Source organism: Lipotes vexillifer, unplaced genomic scaffold (assembly GCF_000442215.2).
Source record: "Lipotes vexillifer unplaced genomic scaffold, Lipotes_vexillifer_v1.1 scaffold91, whole genome shotgun sequence".
NCBI classification, from domain to species: domain Eukaryota; kingdom Metazoa; phylum Chordata; class Mammalia; order Artiodactyla; family Lipotidae; genus Lipotes; species Lipotes vexillifer.
This window is the reverse complement of record NW_006777583.1, coordinates 5520335-5529969: the sequence shown is the minus strand read 5'-3', so window position 1 is coordinate 5529969 and position 9635 is coordinate 5520335. Positions and strand designations below refer to the sequence as shown.

The 9635-nt window shown below is 41.5% G+C and overlaps 1 protein-coding gene across 1 annotated transcript in view; it reads right to left on the bottom strand.

The window, feature by feature from the left end:
* The window catches only part of ARL14EPL (ARF like GTPase 14 effector protein like), a 5300-nt gene extending 2427 nt beyond the window's left edge, over positions 1–2873 (bottom strand). Inside the window, exons 1-2 of the mRNA XM_007451219.1 lie at positions 2778–2873; positions 1068–1207 (exon numbers count right to left, since the gene is read on the bottom strand). Of these exons, the coding sequence (XP_007451281.1) occupies positions 1068–1207; positions 2778–2873 (236 nt within the window). The remainder of the gene's footprint in view (positions 1–1067; positions 1208–2777) is intronic.
* Between the last annotated feature and the right edge of the window lie 6762 nt (positions 2874–9635).

Genomic DNA, 9635 nt, shown 5'->3' with positions numbered 1-9635 from the left:
CGGAGCCTGTGCTCCGCAAATGGGAGAGGCCACAACAGTGAGAGGCGAAAGGGCCCGTGCACCAAAAAAAAAAAAAAAAAAAAAAAACAGAGGCTGTACTATTTTACACTTAATTCATGTCCCATAGCTTCATCAACAGTGATATCATAAGACTGAACTCTTGGCCCATCTGGTCAGGGGGGCACTTCCCCATACTGTACCAATGAATAAGGTTTAGCCTCCTGAGTGTTCACTAGCCTTTTCTTCTATGAAATGCTTGTTCATTGTTGGGTTCGTTTTTCTCTTAGGATGTTTATCTTTTACTTATTGATTCATATATATTTTAGATATTGATCTTTTAGATCATAAATAACTTCTCCCACCTTGTGATTTGTCTCTCCTTATTTTTAGAATGTCTTTTAAAGGGCATAAACTCTTAATTTTAATGTAGTCAAATATATCAACCTTTTCCTTGATGGTCTGCTTAATTTATGCTTCTGGTGTGCTAGCAATAATTGAATTTATGATACTTCTGTGCCCATCTGATACTTGAATTCATTCCCATGGTTATATTATTTCTCCTTCTAATGCACATCTTTCTTACTTTTAATCATCTCTCCTACTACAGCCATTACTCTAGTGCAAGGACTTCTGAAGCCTGTTTTTAAAAAACTGATGCCTATGGCTGGGCTTCCCTGGTGGCGCAGTGGTTGGGAGTCTGCCTGCTGACGCAAGGGACACGGGTTCGTGCCCCGGTCCGCAAAGATCCCACATGCCGCGGAGCGGTTAGGCTCGTGAGCCATGGCTGCTGAGCTCGCGTGTCCGGAGCCTGTGCTCCGCAACGGGAGAGGCCACTGCAGTCGCCCGTGTACCGCAAAAAAAAAACCCAAAAAACAGAAAACTGATGCCTAGTTGGAGATTATAGTCTATTTCTTGAAATTGCTAACTTCCAGACATAAGGGGTGATACTGTACTTTAGAAAATACATTTTTAAATAATAAAAAAGTGGCAACATTTAATTGCTTTGTCAAGGAGAATTCACGCATTTTGTAATCCCGCAGATTAAATATAATAAATCATGATCTTACTTGTACTTTACAGAAAAATACTCATTCATCTTTGACATTCGTGCTTTCTTTTTCTGCTGCCTTGTTTCAGGATTAAAGTCTGCTACCTGTGGTCCGGGATTTTGAAATGCCAAGCATTTTAACTGTCGCTCTATCTGTTGCTATGAAACAAATAAACAAATAAAATATATTAGTAGTAAGAACCAGATAATTTGATCTGCTTTACACAGCATCAAAATGAAGTTTCTGTAACTTTTACCATAATGGCATGAAAGCTTAGTTGTTTTAGCTAGAGTAATAAACAATTTAATCAGATTAAGTTTCAAAAGATGATGTAAAACTTTTCAAATTAGGTCATTCTTTTTGAATAAACAAATACATAGTGTAAAACTATGTATAATAAAAAAATATAAAACAATCAAAGGGGAACAGAAGAATTCCCTTTATACCTGCAAAACACCCCTTGGCTTCTCAAATCTGCTGGGGATGAAAGTCAGAGTTACCATTTTATGGTGGATAATGACAAGGGAGTAAAAGCCCTTCGCCCAGGTAAGGTATCTCAAAACACAGTGAGAACACACAGTACACACAACCCTCCCCTTCAGTGCTCTAGGGCATCTCAGCACTCACTGCCCCATCAGGGCTCTGATGCAGAATGCAGCCACCTGAAGGATCCCCTCTCAGTCAAAGCCAGATTGCAAGAAGAAAATCTGGCTTGAATGACAAAATAGCGTGTTAGTGGAAATTTTCACAAGTCTCTGTTTTGGGATATTTATAATTCGAAATTAAATGGGGCCTAATTGGAAAGACAAGCAATAAAGATACTTCAATCAGTCCTGATAATTAATTTTGAACTTGCAGCACATATGTCAGGAGTGAAGGGAATGCTCCTCTGAAGGATTTTAGAAGAAAATAATCTGAGCGGCCCCAAAACACTTAGGCTAACACATATATGAAATACTACATTTCGAAACCAAAGGGACACTTTCAATGTATGAATTTCAAGGTAACAAATTAGTAACAGAATCTCGGGCTTTTCTGCAGTTTCTTTAGCTTAATAATAATAGTCTAGTCAGTCTAAAATAATACAGGTATGTTTCTTTAAAACTTCATTTTGGTTTGTGTGTGTGGGTTTGTTTTACAAACAACCTTATGAAACGATTCTGTATTTAGGTATAGCTGCGCAATAAACACAACTTAGCACGATCTACTATTATTCTCAGTAGCAAAGCAAGAGTTTAGATGCCTCTGTTCAGATTTTGGCTCTGCCGCTTGTTACTGGAGTGCTTTGAGCAAGTTCCTACTTCTTCTAAGCCACGGTTTCTTCTTTTGCAAAATGGGTTAACAACAGTATCTTGTGATAAGGGTTAGGTGAATTAACATATACCAAGCTTTAGAACAGGTACTAGCATATCATGGGAAAAAAAACCCCAAGGATTTGTTAAATAAAAATATTTGACCATATTCTCTACAAATTTTCTACTCCAAGGGTAAGATTTTATTGCACAGGATGCTGGGGACTGAGAGGCACAGAGGAGACAGGTAAGATGAGACCAGCTTCATGAAAGCGGGGTGAAGACGAGGAGAAGCCCCATTAGCACTAAGGAGCAGAGATCCTTCCTGTGGATTCCTGATGGGGCCTACCTTCCCACCCAAATCTGGGGCATCTCAGAGATCCCCAAGTTGCGAACTCCCCAAATACCATGGAATCATAGTATCCACGAGCCATACCAGTTGCTTCTGTCCGATTTGACAGTTTTTCTCAGGAGAACTTTGACCTGCATGTCTCTCTTGCGTGGAATTGTTTTTTTCTGATTGTTCACTCATTTCTGATCACTAAAAAAAGTAACTGGAAAAAAGTAAAACACATTAATATCACATATCCCAAGTAACTTAATCCTGTAACTTTCCTGCTCTCTCCCTACATCTTACTTTCTTTGAAAACCAGACTTACTAGAAAAGCCATTTGCTCCCCTGGCTTCTTTTTTTTTTTACCACTCACTCTTAAATCCTGCATCTGACTCCCCCAGAACACTTTACTGATGCTCTTCTCAGCCTGGTGTTCCATGAGCAAATCAACTTCCATGAGCAAATCAACTGTACCTTTTACAGTTCTTAGCATCAGAGACCTCACTGGAGCAGGCAACCCTGGGACCAGCCACTCCTGCCCAGGAGGACTAGGAATTCTTAGACCTCCTTTCTTCCTCCTTTACACTTACTCCCTTGAAAGAGAATAAGATACGTTAATGTCGTAGTACATCCCCAGTAACTTTGTGAAAATCTTCTCTGCTCCCATGGCTTCGTTATAACCTTTTCAGAAATCATTGCCCAGGATGCCTCTAAAAGCTCCAACCTCCTCAACCAAGTTTTCTGACAAATTTCGAACACAACTTGGGCTAAATGGAAGTCATCAGTTTTCCATAAAACTCAGCTGCTTAAATGCCTGTAATTTACTTTTTTTTTTTTTTACATCTTTATTAGAGTATAATTGCTTTACAATGGTGTGTCAGTTTCTGCCTTATAACAAAGTGAATCAGTCACACATACACAATATGTTCCCATATCTCCGCCCTCCTGCGTCTCCCTCCCTCCCACCCTCCCTATCCCCACCGCTCCAGGCGGTCACAAAGCACCGAGCTGATCTCCCTGTGATATGCGGCTGCTTCCCACTAGCTATCTACCTTACATTTGGTAGTGTATATATGTCCATGCCTCTCTCTCGCTTTGTCACAGCTTACCCTTCTGTAATTTACTTTTAAATACTTCTATATATGTATACATACACACACACATACAAGATGCATACGTGTGTGTGTGTGTCAGGTGAAGCTAACACAGGTTGACAATCACAAATGCACAGTCCAGGCTGCTCTGCAGTGTTCAGTCAGAAAGGACCACGATCCAGAGGAGGCTTCCGCAGCCCTGCTGCCTCTCCCGTCTCTCGTCAACTACCTGTGCTGAGTGCAGGGCGCTGTTTCTACCAAAGGACCTGAGCGTTAGGCTTGACCAGTTCATTGGCACCGCCACTCTGCCTGTGAACTGGAAATTCCAATTCCACCAATGCCTCTCCATTCTCCCTATGTCTAGGGCCACTAGACACGGATTGTTCACTCTTCTGTATCCGCCGCTCCAGTTCCGAACATTAGGTTAGGAAGACGTGTTGATTTTTCTTTCCTACCATTCCTAGCATTGATTCTTCCTTTCCATTCTGTAACAGGGAGAAGCCACCCTAAAGATAGCAGTAGTAGCAGTCATAGTAGTAATAGTAGCAGTAGTACCTTACCCTTGACCAAGATGGGCTTATCGTTCCCCTCAGTTTGACTAAACTTCAGCCTTCTCCTGACTCTTTGCCTTGACCTCCCTTTTCTTAGATCCTTTACTTCAGAAAACGTGTCATCATAAATTCTTTCTCTGCTCCACTGAGATGTAAATCTTCTCCCAGCCTCAGCCAGTTTTATAACCCCAGCAGGTCTTTCTCAGGGGCTAGGAGACATCCCTTTGAAATGTAATCAGCCAGAAAGACTGGGCTCCTATTTGCCAGTCTCTGTGGGAAGGTAGAAGCCTAACTTGCTAATTGGTGGAATGGTGAGTGCCAATTAGCAAACACAGGTGACCTAATCACAGAGAAAAACATTTGCAAGCTCAGGAATTACTCAATGTGCCCAACACATCCCAGGGATCAATCTCTCCCATAAAGTCCTCTAGTATTTTATTCCCACCTTTTATTTCAGTGGAGTTGAGCTCAGACTGAGTTCTGGCTTTCCTTCCCTATGATAGCCTTGAATAAAATCTACTTTGCCTGTTTCACTCGATCTGGCGCAGTTTTTGCTTTGACACTGTCACATGCAATTTCACATCTGATCAGCCACACATTCCCAGGGGGCATTTTCCAAGTTGGCTGGAGATAAAATCACATGGAGCTATTTTAAAAATGATAAATTCCCTGTCAAATGCCAGCCCTACTGGGGTTATCATTTGCAGAGGAAAATCGTGGTGATCTGTATAATTAATAAGTTCTCCAGGTGAATCCTATCCTTAGGCAATTATGGGAGATATTAGGATAGGTATAATTTTCTCCATCCAGTTTTGCCATCTGATCCTAAAACTATTGCCCGTAATTTCTTCCTACCCCAAATTTATCCAAAACATTGTGGTCATGTTGATATTCCTAAACCAGAAATGTCTTTATCTTATTCCTATGAAAGGACTTCCGTGACTCCCCTCTGTCAATAACATCCCACATCCCTGGTGTATCGGTGAAGGTCCATCAAAACCGACTCCAGCAACGTGTCTAGGCTCACCTCCCTGCATTCCTTACCTTGGGCCAAAGCTACTGACTGCCCCACTCCTGTTACCATCCCTCCCATCTCTTACCTAACTCATTCCTTCCCCTTTGAACTCTGGTTTATCTCTCTGCTCCAAGAAGCCTCCCCATCACTCCAATCCTCGAAGATTCCTTTCTCTCTTGGGCTCTGTTTGAAGCTTCCTCAAGAAAATTGCCCCCAACGGGGCCCTAAACCTTCTAGCTTCTTCATGTAACAAATTTTCTTCCACATGGGAATAGATATGACTTTATGATCATCTCTGCAAGCAAGAAAATCTTCTGAAAGAGCATCCATTTAACTGCATTAGGAGAAATGAATATTTTATGCAAATCCTCCACCCAAGATGCCTTTGGTTAAGTCCTTCATGAAATGTAGGTCTCCAAATACAGATCTGGGGGAAAACTTACTCGTATTTATTCATATTCTGAATAAAGCAAATGGAAATTATAATAGAATTTCACCAGGGCCTGAACTTGTAATTGGATTTTACTAGGAACCCAAAATATCTGTCCCAGGAAAAGTAATAAAATGGTTCAGAACTCCCTTTTTTCCCTGCTTGGCATTTCCCAGGCAGGGGTTCTTAACCAGAGAAGGAAAGCAGGGGGCCCTTGAACTTGGATGAATAAAGAACACATTTATTTTCACTAACCTCTAACTGAAATTCTGGCATTGCCTTTTATTATAAGGCAACCAACAAACCACAATAGTCTGAATAGCACTTTTGACCGATGTTGTTTTTGTTTTTTTGTTTTTTGTTTTTTGTTTTTTTTGCGGTACGCGGGCCTCTCACTGTTGTGGCTTCTCCCGTTGCGGAGCACAGGCTCCGGACGCGCAGGCTCAGCGGCCATGGCTCACGGGCCCAGCCGCTCCGCGGCATGCGGGATCTTCCCGGACCGGGGCACGAACCCGTGTCCCCTGCATCGGCAGGCGGACTCTCAACCATTGCGCCACCAGGGAAGCCCCTTGACTGATGTTTTTTTTAACCCATTACAGTTGCTGTAGATATGTCAAAACGTTATTGACACTCATCTTCAAAATGATGGTAGTTCTTAGACCTGCCGCTAGATCTTATTTGATATGTTGATAATAAAACATATATCACCATCATAAATTCTTTTTAACATTTTGGTAAGTGTATTTCAATATAATTGGTTTCCCTTGTAACCTTACAGATTTTATTTTATATGATTAAAACCATCATTCTGAAAAAAAAAAATCATCCTGAGAAATGGTCCATAGATATAACAGCTGACCAAAGGAGTCCATGACACACAAAAATAAGATTAAGAACCCTTGCAAAGAGGCAGGGAGAACCCACGGCTGCCACCTCCTTGATCATGGTGATGAGAAACAACAGCTCCTGGCTGTAAAAGATGCTCATTTTCAAGGATAGGGCTGGAAGCAATATGGTATATCCTGGGGAACTGCATTTAATGAAACACAAAGTGTATGACATCAAATTAACCAGCTCTCTGCTTTGTCCTAACGTATGTCAGATTGCCTGTAAAAATCCACAATCTAGTCTAGCCCAAAGAGAAGCGGCTCCCCCAAGTGGCAGACATAACACAGACTCCAAGAGCAGCCATCCTTAAAGTATGGCCCAAGGATTGGGCAACAGTTTAGCACCAGGCTTGGGCCAGAATGGATGTCAGACACTTCACTGGGTACATTGGATAGTTTAGCTGATGTTTTTCTCCAGAGCAAGGCTATCTATCTGGAGGAGGCAGTTCACTGATTTCCGTTCTGGCCCAAGCTTGATTCACCACAAACAGGAACTTTGAGTAGCACTGGAGTGCATTTTGGCTGCGACACTCATCTTCCTTCTGTGGTTAGTTCAACTCTCATGTGCAAGTTCCTCCATCAGAAATTTAGCTCTGGAAGCAGTCTTATACCTTTCTACATCTCCCCCTAGAACTACTACTGTGTTAGCACTCAATTCATATTTCATAGATATTATGCTAATAATGCTAATTATTAGGCACCTACTATGTGCCAAGCACTTTGCTAACCGTTCTACATATATTATTTCATTTAATTCCACTGCGACACTCTGAACTAGGTACTGTTATTTCTATTGAATATTCTACAGATGAGAAAACTGAGGCCCAGAAAAATCATTTAGGCCACAGGGGTTTAAAATCCAGACTCGCCTGACCTCCCAAACTAAGCTGTTTTGGGGATGTTACACTGCTTCAAGACTGATTTTAATGATGACCTCCATGGCTACATAGGCTTTTGCTAAGTGACGGGATATAATCAACCCGAGCCACACAGAGCTTGCTCAAAATGAAGCCTGGACTAGGAACAGGGGAAGATGCATTTAGATGATCATCTCAAGTTTGCCTCGTCCAGTTCCTCTGTCATACGACACACCTCCAAAGTGTGCTGGGAAGAAGATTCCCATCTCAGACACATGAGCCACATCTGACCTCAGGATTGGATTTGGAAGTCAGCCGGAAAGAAGAAAGTCACACGTAGACAAAGTCACCCTGGAAAATGCCTTCAGAAAATGCTGCCTGGGAAAGGCCCTATACAGCCAGGCCTTTCTCCAGTTTCTCAGGTTAGGAATCGGATGAAGTAAGTAAGCGTCTTACTTACACACATATAGGAGCCAGCATGGTTGAATTATGTTTACCTTTAAACCCCAGATCTATACACCCTGGCAAGTTCCACGCTCTATGAGGCCTCAGGAACTAGGTCACCCTAGAAACAGCACTGGGTCCAGAGCCCCACCTTCCTGCTCACTCTGAGGCACAGGTCATCCAGGGAAATGCAGTAAAATGACTCACACCGTAAGCACTTACCCTTATCTTCAGGATGCCTCCAGCACCGTAAGGTTGAATTTATGTAAGCTGATGGTGTCTTGCACAAGGTGGAGTATTTTTTCTACTTTTATCCCTAAGGACACTAGCAAATTATCAAAAGAGGAAAAGCATTCAGTTTAAATGCTTGCTCAAAAGTTGGTCTCCACTTTTACTCAGTAGCAGATAAAGGGGTTTATTCAGAGACACTACCTGTCAGACACCCCTCAGAAAATATTTAGAAGTAAAACACACACGCATATTTTCATTCAAAGCCCTTGCAGGAGAGAGTCAAGCTATTTCAATCTCATTCTGCCTCTAGCCTCAGTTCCCATCCTTGGTAAAAATGACAGATCACTGAGATAATTGGCAGGTGAGCCAAATCCCACCAGGGACATATTTGGAAGAGAAACAACTGCTGTGCTGGTGATCAATTAAACCATTCCCTTGCTGCTCCCTCCCAGATGATTCAACTGTTTTCAAAGCCACAAAACTCCATAACCTCCAACAAAATCTCCACTGCCATTTGTCTTTAAGAATTAAAAGTAATTTTGATCCAAGCCTTTGAGAGTGTTTTTAGATAAACAATGTTAATGCTTTAGAAACAACTTTATTTGCAGTGCGTAAAGATTCCTAGGAATACTTTTATTGCTGGATTTGCCAAAACACACACACACACACACACACACACACATACACACACACACCCTTCTGTGGCTCAATGTAAAATAATGTGAAAACACTATCATAGATTTAAAATAATTTGAAAAGCACTCAGCAGAGAATCTGATAAGCTATGCAACCATATCATTGCTATATATTTTTTTTTTTTTGCTAACACCAGGAAGGCTACAGTCTGGGGTAGCTCTGAAACCAAAGCCCCTGCAGGGCTCTTCTGGGTCAGTTACAGATCAGCATCCCCGAGGGCCTCTCTACTCACACCTCACTTATAATCTGGATCTCTTGAATTATACATTTAAATTCTTCCTTGCAACTTTAAGGATTATAAAAAGCAGAAACCTGTCTGCTTACTCTGCCCATCGATGGAAAGCAGAGAAGGAAGAAAATTCTTTTATGAGACAGCAGCCTGGGCCATTTCAGCCTTATGCTGATAAATATACATCAGCATTGTCCTGATAAATACACTTCAAAACCACTCATCCCATATTTCAAGTGTGGAGGTCCTTTTTTCTAGATCCCTAACGTCTTTTTATGCTCATTTCTTAGTTTTCAGTTTCATGCCTGCAACAAAAAGAATCCCAACTTTCTTCTGCTCGTAACTACAACACATTAATATGGCAATATCATTCAGAGTCAACATTCCGTGACCTGCTTTTGCCTCTTCTCTCTCTACCAGCCTCGGAGGAAATCAAGTTTAAGTGCATTATTTGAAAAGGAGCGTCTTTCCAATGATGAATTTCACAGTTTCGTTAGTGCCTACTTCTTTTTTTTTTTTTTTTTTT